At 41.6% G+C, this 19,305-nt stretch overlaps 1 protein-coding gene across 2 annotated transcripts in view; it reads left to right on the top strand.

Annotated features, from left to right (window-relative positions):
• Positions 1 to 19,305, top strand: part of SORCS3 (sortilin related VPS10 domain containing receptor 3) — a 267,664-nt gene that overhangs the window by 186,420 nt on the left and 61,939 nt on the right. For both annotated transcript variants that reach the window (XM_005520720.2, XM_088059520.1), the window contains exons 6-7: positions 4,692 to 4,756; positions 10,857 to 10,975. In XM_005520720.2, coding sequence (XP_005520777.2) covers positions 4,692 to 4,756; positions 10,857 to 10,975 — 184 coding nt within the window. The remainder of the gene's footprint in view (positions 1 to 4,691; positions 4,757 to 10,856; positions 10,976 to 19,305) is intronic.

Here is a 19,305-nt window from a genome sequence, read left to right on the forward strand (position 1 = left end):
AAGTGTTTATTCCCTTCTGGAGAAGGATAGAATTGAAATTACAGCAGACTAATTGGCAACATGCACTAATGTAACTGCAGTTGCCTGCAGCAAGAGGATGAGTTTTTTCCCCCTTTACATATTATTGCACAATAAATGTGCCTTGTTCCTTGCTGTTCCTAGCCCTTATTTACTGCACAACATCCTGCTAGGTAGTATCCGTCTGTTTCCTCTGGCTCTTCACATGGACACTGGCAATTGCCTTCAGTCTGACATAACCTGCAAAAATGAATTTTCAAGTCAGCATCTTGGCAGTTTCAATTTGTTGTAAAAGTTTTGATTTTGTTTTCAAAGCTGGTGAATGCCACTTTGACCGGTCAGAAACTAGACACACCCCTGGAAAAAAGCTCAGCCCAGCAGGTTGCAGATCAAGTTCAAAAGGCTGGCTCCTGTAATCTGAACTTTTGCTTTTACCTTGTTGTAAATCCCAAATACAAATGTTGGTCACATTCAGTGATACTGACTCAGACCTCCCAAACTCTTGGGTCAAGGAGATAGAGGGATAGAGCATCTCTTACTCTCAATTGATGGTTTAGGGAGCAAGAATCAGCAGAGGCAGTTGGAATTGCTCAGCTGTTTTCATTTAAGAGGCTAGAGGAGCCATGTATCAATGCTCCTTTTCACCTTTAAATACCTGGTGTCTGCAGAATGGGTAGAAAAAAATGCAAAAATTTATTCCATGGAAAGGCATTAGAGCTGGTAGAGAAAGTGAACTGGGGTGTGCAGTAGGCAGGTAACCTGAAGAGTTTCTGTTTTATTTTTCCTTTCTTTGCATGTGTTGGCATTTTTTATTTTGAAGTGTACAGCACCTTACAGGAAAATATTTCAGGAATAGTTAAAGTGCAGAATACTGTGTTTTCCTTGCCCTTCTCGCTTGCTCTCCCTCCCAGTCAGAGATGAAATATTAGCAGTGTGGCCTAGTAAATGTGCATCCATGCACAGTGCTCTTCCCTCAGGATAGAGATAAGGATCTTTCCAGGATCATGTCCATCCTTCAACTTTGAAGAGCACACAATTCTCTTCTGAAAAGAAGGGAGGAAAGATCTTGTGAAAAACAAGAGCTACCATGAAAACATAAAGGAAAAGTAGCAGCAGAAGATAAAAAAAAATAAAAAGGTAACGATTCTTCCTTTTAATGGAATTCAATTCTTAATTGGAAAATTATCCTGTGCCTGCTGCAATTTTGGCTGCAGGCTCCACATTTTGAAAACTGCTTTTGCAGCAGTTGGGGAACGTGTCAGCAGGAAAAAACTGACCTTTCCTGTCACTACTGCCTGCATCCTCTCAGCATTTTCTCATGCAAGGGGTGATTAATGAATAGGGATGGTGGAGGGTGTTGATTTAGCTCAGTTCCTCACGGTGAGGGTGTCTTTTTTTACTCCCTACAGCCATCCAAGACAGCAGCACACACGGATGCATTTTGTGAACCTTGGTTTAAATTTTGCTGTCTGGAGTTGATATGCACAGAGCTGTGTGAGCATGGGTCAGGACCTCAGGCTCACCTTCGTGTTAAATACTCATGTCTTTGTAAGCCTCTGGACAGGGTTGTTAGCTACAGCACCATGAAAGCCTTTCCCAGCCACCCCACTCTGTGGGTTACACTTGGTTGTATAAGTCAGGGGATGCTGGCATGATGTAGTTGCTTAAAGAATATTGAGCAGTTCATCCTCCAAATGTTGTTCAGAAAGATAACATGTAAGAAAATACAAGGCTGTGAAAGTGTCTCTTCTTGTTTTGTTGCTGCTCCTGTATTGCCAGACCTGAGAGGTTGTTGTAGTGAGTTCTCAAGGCTAGAGAATTACAACAGGATAAAGGGATAAAGAAATAGCTTTAAAGTCTGTGTGTGTTTTTGCAGCTGTGCTTCAGGTCTGCATTTACATCTTGCTCTTTCCACTGCTGACTTTTTTGCATTCCTCATGTAAAGCTCCTCCAGACAAATGATGAGAGACCATTTACTAAAAATACCTGAATTCAAGAGTCAGAGCAATGCAAAGCAAAACTCTGTTCCTTGCCAGTGGGAACAGATGTGAGGTGAGGCATGAAGAAACAGCATTGACTGGGGATCTGTTTTGCAATCAGTCATTGGTATAAAGGAGCAACTTGGTTTGAGTGAAAGAAGGATGACCAGTGCATCATGTTTCAGGTTTATCTGCCCACAGATAGAGCAGCCTGTCTTGCTTTTGGGTTGCAGAACACTTTGTGAGCTTTTCAACTTGCAGTGCACTATTTGGTGAACAGAGGAGTACTAGGGATGTGCTGTGTGCTAGTCCTTTTTTGTCATCATTGTTATTCTGAAAAGAACCATTAGGCTTGTCAAAACTAATTAAGGGAACAAGTAGATGTCACTGGAAAGGAATTTCAAGCCAGAATGATATGTTTCAGGAGATCCCTCTCATTCCCTGGTGCACACTTGAAAGGCATTATGAGTAGATCCACAGAGCTTGTGTATGCAAATGCACAATGGTAATGAGTATTCTGGATTTTGTTAGGATATATTTAGGTTCTTCTAATTACAGTCCCTTTAAAAATGAATAATACTGTGGCAGACTGATGTCTCTTATTACCTGGGCCAGGAACAGTGTTCCCCGTTGCTGCAGAGGGAGATACAGTGCCCTCTCCATCTGGACGGGAGGGACCCAGAGGATGTCAGGGGCCCAGGTGAAGCCATCTGACATTGTGGTGTCAGGACATAGCAAATGACTCTGAGTAGGAGTCTGGTGTCTGGCTTTCAGAAGGATGGATACCAGGAGAGTGCATTTAAGGCTGAATTTAAGTAGGAAACCTCTTGGGAAGGGCCGCAGGGCAAGTCCCTGAAGTGTTCCCAACCTTTACCTCAAAGAGCTGGAATTACCACTCCATTTCATTAAGCTGTGATAAATAGACATGATGGTAAGCATGTACATCTGTCTCTATTGGCATGTCATAGACAAGGGTGATGGTTACTGAATGACTGAAATTACAGCAGTTAGTGCTACTCATTTGAAAAAGGCAGAAAACTGCTATAGACTGGAAAGATTGCTTTCTATATCCATTGGGGACTAATGCTGCAGCACACTGTAATGTTTTTCACTGATACTTAAAGGAATTTCTGTGAATCCTACTGTCGCTTTTAACTTTGTCCATATATTGGGAAGATTTGATCCCAATAACTGCGTGATCACACTAACTCAGGCTCATTCTGGCATCCTTACCAATAACAGACAGCACTTTCTTCCTTGTGGGATCACCCTGAAACTGATGGTAGCGATTAAGGAGCAGACTGTTTCTCACTGTGAGTGGAATGATGAAAGCTCTGCCTGTGCTGCTTTATTTTGTTGTGTTGGTATCTTTTGGCCACAATTCAGAGTGTTGTGAATGGACTCGCTATTGATGTGGTGCTCTCGTTAACAAGCAGTGCCAGTTTCAGTTACCTACACAGTGGGTCATAATGTAGTTGTTTTGACATTTGCAGCACTGGCTGATCTTAGCTGAACTCCAGCACATTTATATGTTTGTCATTGCTTCACCTGCTCTGTTTTTTGTGGGATTCACAAAAATGTATCAGAGCATCTGTATTTTTTATTATTATTATTTTTAATGTTTCTGCTGTTGATGCCCCAAGGATGAAAACAGCAAAAGAATGTGATAAAAATGTTTTCAGAACATTAGGGAATTCTGAATGTTGGCTGGCTCAGAGGGAATCTATTATTTACAATCTACTGTATCAAATTCAACTCCCACCAAATTAGAAACTGATTTTTGTCATTGTCCCTTTTTAATCTAACTCTTTGGTTAACTCAGGAGAAGCAGCACCATAAATCACGTGGACATCTATGGATTTTTTTTCCCCTGCCAGCCATTGCTAGGACTGAGTGTTCATCTCTTAGTGATTCTTATCAGCCAGGACACTAATAATAACATTTCTGTTCTGGGCTTGACTTTCCCTCTTCCAGGAGGAAAAGTATCTTTTTAATGTGCTTTGAAAAATGTTTTTAGGGAGCAAATAACAATGCATGGGAAGATTTGACTTAGGGTGCTTGAGTTCCAGCTAGTGAGATTAAAGAAACTCCTTGTGCCTCTTTTCATAATTGTCAAGGACCATGGATGGCATGGGGTCATGGTGTGAATAATGAATACTTTCTCACCTTTTTAAAATCAGAAATTCACCATATGTGCAGCACTGTTTTTCTTTTGAAGATGGGGAGAAGGAGGTAAAGAATAACAAGATTTCCCAGCAAACCAGGGGCAAATCAGGAAACTTAGTCTTTCATGTCTCTAATCAGCCAAATAAAACCTCCTTTTCATTTGCTTTCTGAAGGCATGAGGCTGCTGTGCCCTTGTTTATCCTTCAGCATTAAAACAGAACTCTGATTTTACTGGGTCTTGGGACCAGCTTTCTTTGCCACCGCAAGAAAAGTCATAGTAGTCCTGATATTACAGACAAGGGACAGGCAGGATCACTCTCCCATGCCTGGGAAGATTGGTGTAGGGCCCCTGAGCGTGATCTGTGTGGAAATACAAAGGAGACAAGTTGTTACAATGTGGAGACCTATATACCAGGTGTCCCAAGGTAGGTATAAACTGGTTTTGCTTTCCTTTACCATCTCTGTCTGACTGCAGCCTTTCAGCTGACTGACTGTCTTCTTTCTCTGTCTCTCTCTCTCCTCTCCCAGGTCAGTGACTGGTTTGGATAAAGAACCTGACCTTGTGCACATGGAAGCACGGACAGCTGATGGACGTGAGTGCCTGCAGCCAGTGCTAAAAGTTGGGCTTTGAGCCAAGAATGGAGTGGGAATGAGAATTCACTTTACCCATTTTAACTCCACTGGGGTTTGATGTGATGTTCTTATCCTGAGCCTGTAGGGGAAAGTCATGGGCCACGGGCCTTGTGAATGTGGAGAGGGTGGACACAAGCACAGTCTGTTGGGCTAAGAAGCCATCTATTCTGTTCCCTATTTAGCTGCTTCAGTATCATGTGGTTGACATCAATCATAAAGAACTGGGCTTCCAGCACTGTACCATGGAACCTCTGTGCATTTCCAGAGGTGCTCAAAACAGCTAGGTGGTACCTGAGAATTTGAGAAATTACCTGCAGACTCACCCTCTAGCCAGAATGTCCCTATGCCCCTTTGTCTTGTAGTGAAAGTATTTTTAAGTTTTGCTCATAATATATGAATAGGTGTTCCATAGCAAAACATTACAGGCCTTGAAAAGATGCCTGGATCTGAAGCAGGAAATAGGAAAAAGTAAAAAATTCTTAACCCCTCACTGAAATGAATCTAGTCTCATCTGCAGTGTAATGGATTCCTATGTAGTCAATCCCCAGCAAAGATAATGGTATTAGAAGTTGACTTACTCTCTCCAAAGTGTTTTAGATATTTCTCACAGGAACTGCAGCATAGTAATGCATCTTCTCCTTGTGTGGAACTTTACTCCAGTGTGAGGAAACAGGAGCAATGGGACAAGTGTCCTGTTTTGGTGCTGGGACAGTATAGAAAAACAGCATAGGATTGAGGAGTTAGTGAACTTCTGGGAGAAAAGCCTCATTTTTGTTGATTGCAAACTTTTCTCTGTTTGAGTCAAGTGCTGCGTAGGACAGATGTGTGAACAAGCTCCTGTCTATCAGGATGGCTTCTCTGAGGTTGTGGATATTCTAGTATCACTCATTGGCCTCCCACTGCTATTTAGTGATGGCAGCTGAATAAATAACCAGGGAATAAAAGCTCAGGGGTGACAGCTGTTTGTTGAATATATGGAAAAAGCAAAATAGGCCAACAGGTAGGTGGACAAGGTAGGGAGGCGTCTTCAGCGCCTTTGCTGCTGTTTGTACTGTCGCAGGTACGACGGGAGAAGTGGTCAAAAGCAAATAAAAAAACCCAAGCAAGCAAGCAAACAGACTGCTGATGGAGTCTGTTTTCAAACTAAGTTTAAACTTGCTCACCCAGCTATTTGAATATTGGATATGTCAAGGATGTAAATGTTTGAAAGATGTATCCTCGGCTGAAAGACAACTTTCTTCCTTCAGGTCTTGTTTGCTCAGGGGTTTGCTCTTTGTTCTTGTTTTAATGTATAAATTCAGCGTTTTGAAATTGGCAGCTGATGGTGTTGAGGGTTTCACTGGAAGTCAGGCTTGGCCAGTAGTGTCAGCAAAGTCCCACTGCAGTCTCCATCCCACATCTGTCGGGCCATGCTGGCCCTGCTGGCATCTACCAAATGACTCCCAGCCCAGCACAAAAGAGCAGTGTTTTTTTCTTTTAGCAGTAATGGGACTCAAGAACCTATCTAATACCAGTTCAGACACTGGAGCCTAAAAGGTGCTCTGGAGCTGTGAACAGGTGGTGGGGCATGCTGGAGTCTAATTCATCCATAAATGAGTCAGGGGTATCAATAAGCTTATGGATCTGGGAGCTGGCAGTCCTGTTCACCTCTCTGGTGTCTGTCCTTCAAGACATCATGCCACATGGTTTTGTCTGTCCAGACATTAAAAATGGTTGTGTCTCTGAAAAATCCATCTGCCCCTGTGTCTAGTCTCCTTAAATACTGCAAGATGCTGATAATTCCAGTGCCTATCTCATCTCAAGCTGTTCCCATCTTTTGTAGCAGATGAAGTTTTTCACATTTTTTCGACATCTTGGCAGAGTCATTGTAGCAGAATAATAATCGAGGCTTGCATTTTTAAATTGTAAAAACATATAGGAGCCTTGGGCATTGTGCCTTATGCCAGGGTGTAGTAGGCAGCAGCAAGGACAGGGCTGGATGCAAGGGAACTATTATGATCACACTGACACAAGCACCCACCAGCATTCCTGGGAAGAATATATTGAACTTTCTGATGTTCAGTGAGCTAATCTTCACCCCACTCACAGATACAGTGCAATAAACAGGATTTGAATTATAGGAAGAAGAGAGAGAGAAAAGCTAGCCAGAAAGATAAAACAGAGTAACTAATTCCTGCAGAGTCTACACATCTTTTTTCTTTGGGGGAAAAATATGATTGAGGCCAGTGAGTTTTTTCTCCTTCCCATGGAAACCTTCACGATGTTAGGATTTTAAATCTTGCTGCCACCAGGACCTGATTTAAGGTGAACCAATATGCCAATGCAACTTGTCCCTATTAGCTGCTCTTTTCCCTGTTAGCCATGCCGGCCAGCCATCCCTGCTTTCAGCTGCCTTATTAATGCTGCCAGGAAGGAGCAGGACTTGCTGTCCTGTGTCACCTGCACACAGGTTGGCCCTTTGCAGCCTTCAGCACAGTGACACAACAGCTTTGAGTGTTTCACTGCCTCCCTTCAGGGACCCACATCATTGGGGAGAGAGCCTCTTGTGCTCCTGCTTCCTGCCAAAGCTGGCATGGCTGGCAGAAAAAGATGAGACTTGGTAGCTTAGCTTATTTCACCAGTTTGTCCTTTCCAATTTCAAGAAATTGTTTCCGTTTTGTCACTTCAAAAAGGGTAAAAATACACTCCAGAATCTCAAGATGGAAGACTGTGTTAAATAGCAATGAGGAGGCGGCTCAAGCTCCTCAACTGGAAAATGGCTGTACATCTGTGAAAGCCATTCCCTAATCCTGAGTGAGGTGGGAAGGGTTTGTGCGGAGGCATGGATGCTGGGATTTGAGCCGCAGCAAGCCCTCCAGGCTGCTTGATGTCCATATTGCAACATTCACAGATGAGATGGGAAAGTGGCTGGAGTTGCTTATAAGCATGAGGAGTTTTTAATGCTGCCTGGGAAGTAGGGAGCTCTTCTCAACTCCTTTTGCAGTGGAACATTATAAAACTCCCAAAAGTAACAAAAAATGCAACCCACTAAAAGAACCCTGAAAACCAAAACACCCAAACACTTTAATTCTGCTGCTGGATAGGACAATATATAAATCAGTAGTAATGCCCAGATAGAAACAAACTCCCTTAGGCAGTACACCTCCTAGTGAAAGGTAAGCAAGGCTTTGGAGGCATGGCTCAGTCTCATGTCACCTGCCCCTCTGGGTGAATCCCCTTTTACCTTGTGGCTGTCCAAAAGTGGGGTGGAAAATACCTCATTCTAGAGGAGAGGGAGATAATACCTTGGAAGTTAGGCTGGCCTCTTCTTTCTAAATAGACTTTTGTCGAGAGATCCTGTACTTTTTAGGTGAGAAGACGTGCTCTGTGAATGGCACCCTTTAAGAAGCTTGAACAGGAACTTGAGATTGTTTCTTGCTTTGAGTTGCACACAAATGGGAACTGAACTGGGTGCTGCTATGTTTTTTACCTGATTTTTAAATGTATTTTAAAGGGAAATATTTTTTATTTTCTTTGGGGGAGCAGGAACAAAGCAAGACTTAACTTTATCTGGTATTCTAAAGCAAACAGGTTTAAAGATATTTTACTTGTGTCTGTGTTTGTTTTTTGTTTTTGTTTTTTTTTTTTTTATAGGCCTGTATTGTAAAATATGTGAAAGTAAATAAAACAAGAGACAAAATGGAAAATGGGTAGTAAGCTACCACCCTTCTCCACCACCATCTCCTTGTGAATATTAATCTGGTGCCATTCTTTGAGTATATTTGATTGCTGGTGTAACACACTCAAAATGACACATTTCCCAATAGGCAGGAAGCTCGTTGTCATGTCAACACTTGTGATTTATCTGCATTTATTTGTGACAGGTTTTTATTCCTCTTCCCATTCTGTCACTCAACAGCAGCAAATTATCCCCTTTTTGGAAGGATAAGAATATCCAGGCTACTGTGTGGGAGAACGTACTGGAGGGAATGAGCTTCTAAAAATACAACTCCTGACCTCTCCTCCTTGTTCTGCCTAATTTTAGAGCTACCTCAAAGAGAAGTCACTGCTGTTGATCTCTTTGGATAGCATGGCAGCACATAAGACCCACTTGTTTTCTGAGCAGTTGCTTTTATCCATTGCAAGGTTGTCTTAGGTTCCACATTGAGGAGCTAAATAGCAGCCCTGGGCCAAATGTGTGTACGTCAGTTGATGAAGAACTTTAATTTGTGCCAGCTGAAAGTCTCACCTCTCTGCTGCTGCTGCTGGAATTTTATGCTGGGAGAAAGCACGGCTCTGATGCTCTGGTTATTGGCACTGTCTCTAGGTCAGATGCTTTTCACCATACACTTTAATCACTGCCCAGTACTCTGGGTTGGCACCAGCAACATTTTCTGCTTCTTTAGCATCCTCAGTAGGATTACGATTTCGTTACTGCACCAGACCTGAGTGGCTGCTCTGACTCAGCCCTTATTAACCTGGAATCCCTGGTGCATCAACCCAGAAACAGGTCTGCAACCTTTAAACAGAGGCCTTCAGTCACTGGGTGGTTGGGCACAGACCTTTATTAGATTAAAGCTTGGCTGTAGTTTGTGACTTTTTTATACAAAATATTTTACAAATTATTAGTCTAATTATTAATGCCTCTGACTTGCATTCTTTTTACAGTTTTAAGGATGTTGCTGGGACAAGGCTATAAAAGAGGAAACTAGCAGTCTGTGAATCTTGTTTTAGAATCTGGGAAGGCAGTTGGCTGGATCTCAGGGGATTTCAATTGTGCCCCCCCCGAGCTTTCCACTGCCCCACATTTTGCTGTCACTGGAAGGACACAGATCAACGACAAGGCAGTTTTTTTTGTGATGGAGAATCCTGTAAGCAGCTTTGCTGGGCTAGTGACTGTCTTTTTAAACTTCTCTTTTATCATTTTGGGCTCAGTTTGACAAGGTCCATGTCAGAGTGTTCTGTTGTGAACTGAAATCACTGCACCAGGCTCACCCCAGCCCTTATAAACTTGCTATTTACTTCATTGGTCTGTCCTCACCCTTCATAGAACAGCAAAGAAGCATTTGAATCTAGGAAGCCTGTAAAAGTGCCACAGTGAAAAGATATGACCCTTTTATCACTCCAGCTGTCATCTTAGTAGTATTTTCATTTTCTCCCTAATTTGCAGTTTTCAGAAGAGCAGTTGAAGAGCAGAGATGGCATATTTAGATTACACACATCCAGAAACACAGTGCCTTCATTGTTCTGTTTCATGAGGCCTTTTCTTCTTAGCCTGAGTGAAATAAAGCTTAATCCCCTATAACCCCTCTCAACTTGCTGGAGGTGAGCACGTCTCTTCTTGTTCTAACTTTCTGTATATCTACCTTTTCCTTCTGTTGACTTCATGTTCTTCTCCTGTTCCTCCTCTCAAGCAATTCCAAGGCCTGACAAAATCCCTTCAGTGTTATTAGATGTGTCTTCACATATTGTCTCTAGACGGAAGCATTTGATGCTTCTTGCAGTGGATATAACTACTGTTAGGAATCTTCAGCTACTCACACTATTTCCTGGCATTTTCATTCCTAGCCTGCATTTGCTATAAAGACTTGATTTTGGGAGATGCTTGTGATTTTCACAGAAAAATAAGTTAATAGCGTTGATTTAGGCTTTTTTTTTGTTTTTTTCTTTTTGTGTTGTACTACCACAATTAAAACCAGCCAACAAGGCTAGGGTGTTTCATAGGGAAGACAGGGTATGATTTCCAGAAGGATATAGGAATTGGTGGATTATACCTGGGTGGCTTCTGCTCTATATGGTCTCTTCAACAGCTTTCTGATGCTTTATGGTTTGTACCCTCCGTTTATGATTTGAACTTCAGTCTCCTGAGGGATGTCTGCACAACAGAGGAGGGAATGGCAAATGTCAAAGTGTGGTGAATTCCTAACCTCAGAGAGCAGTCACAGTGTCAAAGGCTGGAGGCAGATCATGAACAAAATTGTCTAGCTGGAGATAAAACCTTCTTTTGAGCTGCTGGTGGTGTTTACAGACAAGTAGCTCCTACCTGGGCATTTCTGACGTGTCCATATTCTCCTGTTGCAGACACCCACTATTTGACCTGTCGGATCCAGGAGTGCTCCGAGACCAAAAGGAGCGGGCCCTTTTCTCGCTCCATCGATGTCAGCTCCCTTGTTGTTCAGGATGAATACATCTTCATCCAGGTACGTTGGCTTCATACGAATGGGATGTGAATTCTGCCTGCACGAGGTATTTTTTCTGTACAAGGGAGGAGGCTTATTCTTAGGATAAGCACATGGGGCTGCTGTTCTTAAGAGCTGGGAGTCCATCCCGTTGGCTCTGCAGACTGGGATAGAGCAATTGAACTCCCTGCTCATCACTTGTCTTGAATCTTATATATTTTTAAAGTTAGTTCATTAAGGGTCAGTGGATTTCACAACTTGTGTGGCTAATTGTAAAATACAAAGGAACTACAAATAAATTGGGGAGAACAGAGAAGAACAAAGGAAAGGTGTGAATGATTATTTTAACAACTGGAAAGGTTTATGCTGATTTGACAGTCAAGTAAAGCTAATAGAGTGAACCAAAATTTGTAGTAGGAGGTAAAATAGCAGAAAAATTGAGAAAAGATGTTACAGGGCAACTTCAAAGTGAAAGATGGCTGTAAATGTGTCATTTGGTGGTGATTTCAGAGATGAGGAGAAAGTGTCAGAAATGGAATGAGAAACTATGTGTTTTTGAGATTTTTTGAGAATACATGGGCTGCATGGAACAGGGCCATCTCTCTAAATTTTGTGTCTGTGGAAGCCTGAGAATGAATAGTACAGTCTGGAAGAACACTTCCTGAAGATGTGCCATTTGGTTGAAAACAGAGCCAGGCTGTGGTGATTCCAGATTAATGTAATCCCAGATTCCTGAGACAGGAAGCTCAGGAGACACAGAGATTACAGACATGGTGATGTTAACTGCTTGTCTCCAATGCTGAAGCAAGGGGAACAAAATGAGATGAAGATTGGATTCAGGTGGTATAAAAAAGACACATGCTTCGCTTTTTGAATAAGGCTGTGTTACATTAAGCTTCTATTTTATTTCCTTAAGTGAGCATTTTTCTTGACTGTATCCAAATTATGAGAAAGTTTTGCTCTGTTTATTGTCAGACATTCTTATAAAAGGGAAGACTGATAAATCTGTGCTGGGATTAAGTGGAGGACTGGATTCCTGTGTCCTGGGAGGACTGCAGTATGAAAACGGCATGCATTAGAGTAACACTGGCAGACTTCTTCTGAAAATAGGGGTCTGCTGCTCTGGAGATGACCTACTGCAATGGGAGCCACAGCTCCCCTCAATCCCCCATGAAACCCAGTCTGCTACTGCTTCCTCTGGCCTCAGAGGAGATCTGTTGCTAGAAAGCACTGAATTCAGTTTTTGAAACTTAGTAAATCATGATATGACTAAAAGCAATGGCTTTCCAATCAATAAATGCTCTGCTCTCCAAGGAGTATTTTAGAGAGACTCTCTTAATGTGGTGGTTTATATCTGTGGCTAAGGGTGTTGTGGAACATCCAGTTCTTTAAGCATGAGGCCTTACAGACATTTCTGACTCCACAGCTCTCATCTGTGTTAAAACAAGGCCTCTCTGTTTAGAATCTTGATCTCACAGTGAGGGCATGGGCCTGGTGTGTGGGTTCCTCATCAGCAGTGAGCATCTCAGGCTATAAGCTGCTAAAATCTTCAAGTTAAAAGACGTGTGTGTGTGTGTGTACAAACACATGCATATATGTATAATACTCAAGTGCCTTGACTATTCTTAGCAAGGTTTTATTATAGCTTAATGGGTGTTTGAATTGAAAATCACATCCCCACACTTTAAAAAGCTGTTAAATATACACACAGAACATTGCTGCTGCTTTGGGCAGGAGACTCTCCATTCCCTGTGTTTGTATCACACTGACAGGGTTTCTGCCTGTCCAGCAGCCTGCTGTAAGTTGCTGCAGACACTGGGCAGGGATTGAGTCCGTGCAGAGCTCGAGTGATACGTGGGCACTTCAGATTCCCAGCACACTCTGAGCTGAGAGTGTGTTAAATCCACCATGTCCAGGACATGGCCAATGGACTGTGCAGTGTTTGCTTGGTACACATATAGGAGTGCTGATATGTCCTGGATGTATTAGTCTCACAGACTGTGTGGTGTTGCTGCCTGTTATGGGATGTGTCAGATTGACTGCTTGCAATGTCTCACGCATATTTTTCAGTCTGGATAATCTTGGACAGAAGTGTAGGAGCCAGGTCTTTAGAATTTGAAATATTAGACAGAGATGAATAAATAAATATCAAATGAAATGTTAAGAACCTGGTGGGGTTTAATAGCTGCATAAAGGATTGGTGCATGAGTTCTGATATGTCTGTTTTGGAACAAATCAGAATTAATGTATTGGAGTGGAGAGAGGAGCTTGTTCCTTTAAACTTTTGTCATTAAATCAGTAGATTCTTAATCTATATCTGTAGTCAGTGCTCCTCTAAAGTTAGAGAGATCATAACCTTCAGGGGCAATTTATCTCTTATTTCACCTGTTTCAACATGAGATAGGTCTGTCTTTGAGTATGCCTTTCTCATTAATATTTGAAGGAACCTAAGTAAAGCTTAGTGAAAATCCTGAAATTTTTGACAGCTAAAATTAGGGAAGATGAATTCCAGCTATGGATGTCAATGTCTTAGATTATCTGCATACAGTTATTTACTAGTGAATATCTATTCTAACCAAGTTGATGAACAGGCCTGTACTGTAAGATTTGTGGGGAGCATTAATTTGTGTGACTGCACTCACAGCAAACGTGATCCTGTGATCTGTAATGGATAGGGGAAAGAAGAGCACAGAAGATATTATAATGCCATTATAAAACAATGATTCCTGTTGTGCAGCACTTCTGAAAGGATCTTTCAGAATTACAGTAGAAAGAAAGAAAATGAGACTGATCTTATGCTTGAAAATTTTATCTGTTGAAGAGAGTTTGAAGAGACTGGCACTGGTTACCAGGCAAAAGAGATAAATAAGATAGCCCACGAGGAAAGATGTAAAAGGTAATGTGGAGGATAGAAAGAAATAGCTACTAAGAGAGAGTAGGAAGAATTATTATGTATAAAACAGTAGGTGATCACTCTGAATTTATTGACTGATTTTCTGTTTGATTGACCAGTAGTTATTTAAGGATGCCTATCTGCTATGATTGAATTGGATAGTTTTGCATACATTGATACATTAGGAGAAAATCTTTCCCTCTCTTGCATGTGTAAGTTCATTCAGTTCTCAGTATTGCTCTGGTGTAACCAGAAGCCAATATCATAATCTTCTTTCATGATTAATACTTAAAATTAATACAACTTGGAAAAGAGGTCATTAGATTTGTGAGAAAACCTTGGAATATGCCTGGACTTATGTACTGTAGCAAAAGGGAGCTGATTTGATGATCAACTTTGCCATTTATGTCCGTGTCTGTGGTGTTCAATTACATTGTGGTGCTCCAGTGAATACTTGTTACTGGAACAGTATCACTTCTCAAACTTAGGTGCAAACACAACCTGCAAATGCTTAAAAGATGTAATTTCCTGACAATTACCTAAACTGCTATAGTATTCTCATCTGCAGAGCCTACATTATAAGACACAGGGATCAGGGATAGTCTTTTGGTATGAGTCTAGAGTACTTATACTTTGGAGAATTTATATGTTAAAAAATAGATTACAGAGGGAGTTTTGGGAAAGGTGTTTTTCAAGCAAATCTTGTATCAGGGTTTCTAATGGAATTGTTCAGGTTGTTGAAAAGTGTTGAAAATTAAATAGGCTTTAATGAAAATGGCAATTATTTTTCAGGAAATTCTATTATTGAGTGAGACAGTATTGCTTGGAGAAAACCTTTTTATTTTCCTATAACTAAACAAATAATATCAATGCTACTTTGTTCTTTAAAGAGAAGATCAGGAATGATCAGTGTGTTTCCTTGTCAACAGATCAATATTTTCCACTGAAAATGAAGGAAAGCATGAGCAAATGTCACCACTTAATTTAGGCAGTGAGGAGAGTCTGGGCCACAGCAGTCCCTGTATAGTGTTGCTTGTTTGTGGGGGTCTGAGGAGTCCCGAGGGGCATGGATACGGCAGTGCATTCCCTGGGAATCAGCTTTGCTCTGGGACAGTGCTTTTTGCAGAGAGCAGCATTCTTGTTGGCAGACCTACAGAGAGCTAAGTATTGCTATAGAGGAGCTGTTCCTGGTTGCCCAAAGGTTATGTGCAAGCATCTCAGGTGCAGGGGCTCAGTGGTTCTTCTGGGTGGCTGGACTCCCACCTTGGCTGAGCCTGGCTGCTGGTGGAGAGGGATGACATTCCCAATGCTGACCCCAGTGAGCAGTGTGTGTTCACACAGAAGCCTGGAGATGGACAGAAACAGTGATGGAACTCTTCAGATGTGTGACATGACAACTGCTGGCACTGTACTGTTGTAGTGCTGGTGACCTAAGGATGTCAGTAGGACAAAATTTACAGGGAGACAGTATTTTTTATGAGCTGGAACTGATAGAGTTACAAAAGGGACAGATAAGATTTTGGGCATATTCACAAGATCCTAAGGGACTTGAGGAAGGACTTTGTCTCACAAAATTGTTTCTTCTTTTTTTCCCCCCAGCTGAAGATCTAGGTCTCATAAATATGTTTCCATCCCCGTATTAATCTTGCTGTGTTGTGTAAACCCTTCTGCGTGTGGCTTTCCCCCCAGAGCTCAAACCAGTCTAGTCTGGCATGCAGTTATCGCTGTCCCCATTCCTCTCCTACGCTTCTGTCTCTGTCAGCACTTGGACACCCTCAGGGTTACTTTGGCCTTTTTGATTCGAGCTGGCTGTAAGTCAGTGCAGAGGTGTGTGGATGGGTGATCAATACCTGTCTTGGTTGTTTTTTATGTCTTTATTTTTCCCCAGGATGCTGCAGACTCTGCTATCCCAGCAGAGAGGAGCTGAAGTTGATCTGAATTGTAGCTCAGACATTCAGTGCTTTCCATAGCAGTGACAACACCACTGGGTATAGAAGACTCCTCAGACCTAGCAGCTGATACCTGGTTTGGATTTGGGGTGATACAGGCCCAACAAGTGCCTTTGGAGATGAACCCTCTCAGATCTCTCTTTGGTGATCTCATAAGGACAAGGAATACTCCCTGCAATCTTTGATTGAAAAGGATTGGCTTTTTGCTTCAGATCCCAGTCCATTTCCACTTTAAAAGGGAGGTGCTTTGCACCACTAATCAGAGAGGCATGCTGACAGGCAGTACCTTATCACTTTCCAAGGCCTTTAAAGAGTGAAAACATGGGTACCACTTCCCCTTTTCATCCCATGGCATAATTTATCAAGGTGTTTAGCTGCAGGCTGAAACTCAAGAGTGTTTGTCTGTCATTGGCCCCTTCTTCTACTCCTTCTGGGAAGCTTTCTTGTCTTCTTTCTATGTCATTTCATTTGTAATTTGGTCTCCTGGGAACCCTAGGAACTGCATATCTTTCTCTTGAGTCCATATTCCTTCAGATTGTTCTGGGACACATGATGATCCCATGATCAAAAAGCTAAGTTGCTGTCTTGGTGGCCCTTTGTTTTGAGGTTGATGTGATGAAGGAAGAAGAGTGTGAAGGCAGCTGGGAAGAGAGACAGAATCTTGGTTTACAATCCTCCTGAATGAGATGGGGTCTGTGGTGTTGCCATTTAGGAGCAGGGAATGGTGGCTGCAAGCAGTGTAGAAGCAGCAGCAGTTTTTGTAGGAATTACGTATGGAAAGGGAAAGGTTTAAGTGAAAATGCTCTTCTGTGATACTGATCTTTTATCTGGCTTTTCACCTTCTGAAGTAATTTTGAACTTGGAAGACTTTTGCCTAATTCAGGGAGTTGCACAGGAGGGCAGCATCTCAGCCTGCTCACTGGCCCAAGTGAGGAGCATACCCAGAATTTCTCTGGAGGTTGTTGTGTGGTGCAGCTGAGTGAGAGTCTTACAGTGCACATCTGAATAACTCCTCTGGCTCAGAGGAGCAAACACTTCTGCCAAAATCTATTGAACCATTTCAGTCTTCTTTTGCATCAGAAAAGTTTCCTTAAAACATATGCAGATGTCAGTATTCACCCACAATCACTGAGAACTTCTTACAAAACCTGTGGATAATATTTCCTATTTTGGGCGCCTGGTGTCTCATCAGCGTGTGTCCAAAAATTTCAGCTGAAGTAATTTGTTGCAAAATGGCATTTATAGACTTTTTTTTTTTAATCCAAATCAAAATCTGGTTTTATCAGGGTGATTGTATTTATAATAACCATTTTCCCCCAGCCTCAGCAGAAAGAAAAATACTTATTATTTAAAATATTAGAATTCAGGTGGGGGGACATTTCTCTTTGAGGCATTATAGAGGGGGAAAAATTTCCTGATTCTAGAAACTACATGTATCTAAGCTCAGCTCAGAGAAGTAGTTTAATATTATTACCGGTTGTAACTATGCTTGTTTAGGAACACTTGAAAGTGCTTAATGTTTAGTAGGACATGAGTGTATGCTTCAAGTTTATTGAGTATTTAAGAATAGGCTAAATGAGCATATTTGCTGAATTGAAGTCATTTATCAGGTGAATAGACTTCAACCAGCAGCCACAGCTGAGTTTGTGCTAATTCGTAGGGATTCCTCTGTTATCAAGTTATCAATTTAAAAACTTAAATAAGTGGCAAATTTCCCCAGGAATAAAGAAGTAGTTTTGTTGTTTTGGTTTTATAATTTTTTGTTTTGTTTTGTTTTTTGGGTTTTTTGGGGGTTTTTTTTGGTATGTGTTTTTGGGTATTTTTAAAATTTTTTTATTAATGTGAGACTTCTCAGCAGTGAAACAGGATAGAGGGGAGAAATAAAATGTTGATTTCCCAGTATAGAGCCTTCTCTTTATTTTCACAGAAACTAAATACACCATGTTCAAATATAAATTTCTTTCCTCCATTTTTTCCTCCATTACCTAGGAGCCAAAGGTCTTAACAGAAATCAATCTATGCAATTTATTTTTAACTTCACCCTGCTTAGCTACGATTGATTTTTATCTTTGCGATCGATGGCAGAGAAAACAGTTTGGTGGGACAATGGAGCACTCTCCAGCTTGTAGGGGTTGGTCTTTGAGTCTTTTATTGAAGGAATCATTAAAAGCTTATTATGAAACTAATAGGATGAAGACGTTTAAATGATGAACACGATTACACCTGTTTTACTGGTGAATAATGCCTACTACAGCTGATCTCCTCTCACTCCTATTTAAAATGCTGGACAGCACTCCAGTAGGGGAAATTAATCCATACAGATGAAAGAAAATGCATCCCACGTGCTAGTTAAAAGCTCTTCTTAAAGCAGAACAGGCAGTAAGTAGTTAGCTACTTTCCTATTCACTGCTGGGTGCTTTTCATCCTTTTCTAGCACAGTTTCATCTTTTCTGTGCCAAACATCACATTTGGAACTTGAGCCTAAACATCTCTTGATAAAAAAATTATTAACATTTTCATTTTTTTATTTAATTTTCTATTGATTTTCTTTCTAGGGCTTTCTGTGCTGTGCTTTCTTTCATCACCCTCTCCCCTCCCCTCACGTTGTCTGATTGATCAGCTGAAGATGTAAAGTATTGCCTTGGCAAACTCATATGTTTCCTCTGAAATCAAAAGAAGATTTAATGTGTACAATTATGCTCTTCTCATAAGTTGACTTCTGTGTGGGTAATGTGCACCTGCAGCTCTGATGTGGCTTGTGTTTTGGTGTATCTGCACATTTTCTGCAGGATTTGCTTTAAAATCAAATGCAATACTTTCACTCAGGATTACTCTGTGCTTTAGCTGTGTCATCTTTGTGCTGAGCAGAGAGGGAGCTGAACAGGGACTGGGCCAGTATAATAAATGCTCCTTTGTCATAGCAAATTTTTGCTGAGGGGTGTGATGCTGTAAAGAGTGTCATGTTTTCCAAGCCTGCTGAATTTACCAGGCAACTTTAGGGTTTTTCATGCACAGAAACTCCACACTCAGGTAACTGCATATTGTTCAATGACCCTGCAGAAGGCATGATAGTAATGAAAACCACAGAGAGATAATTCAGACTGGATGGTACCTATCATGGTGGGCTATATGCTGGGGCAGTGGAGAACCTCACTACACAGAAATATATGGAAGATTGCTTTTCCTGGTCACGGTCAGTAATCAAGAGGGAAGAACATTACATTAGGTTCTTCCTCATCTTCTGAACCTCTTGTGACTGGAATTGTGGTTAGGCTTGGGAGAGGAGCCACAGCTTTTCAATCCTCATACTCACAAACCTGTGCAAGGCCTAGGCAGGGCTGTCTCTGAAGAACCCCAAAATCCCTTGGTAAGGGTGTCAGTGGAGCAGCCTGCCTGCTGAACTTTCATGACTCTTCTGTGCTTTAATCCACAATTTAATTTGGGCAATTTTTTGCTCACAAGAAGAAGAAGGGGAACCTAAATTTAAAGCAATGAGGAGGGATGCCAGG

Source organism: Pseudopodoces humilis, chromosome 9, assembly GCF_049639895.1.
Source record: "Pseudopodoces humilis isolate 2021_Gansu_Grassland_sample_001 chromosome 9, ASM4963989v1, whole genome shotgun sequence".
In the NCBI taxonomy this organism is placed as follows: domain Eukaryota; kingdom Metazoa; phylum Chordata; class Aves; order Passeriformes; family Paridae; genus Pseudopodoces; species Pseudopodoces humilis.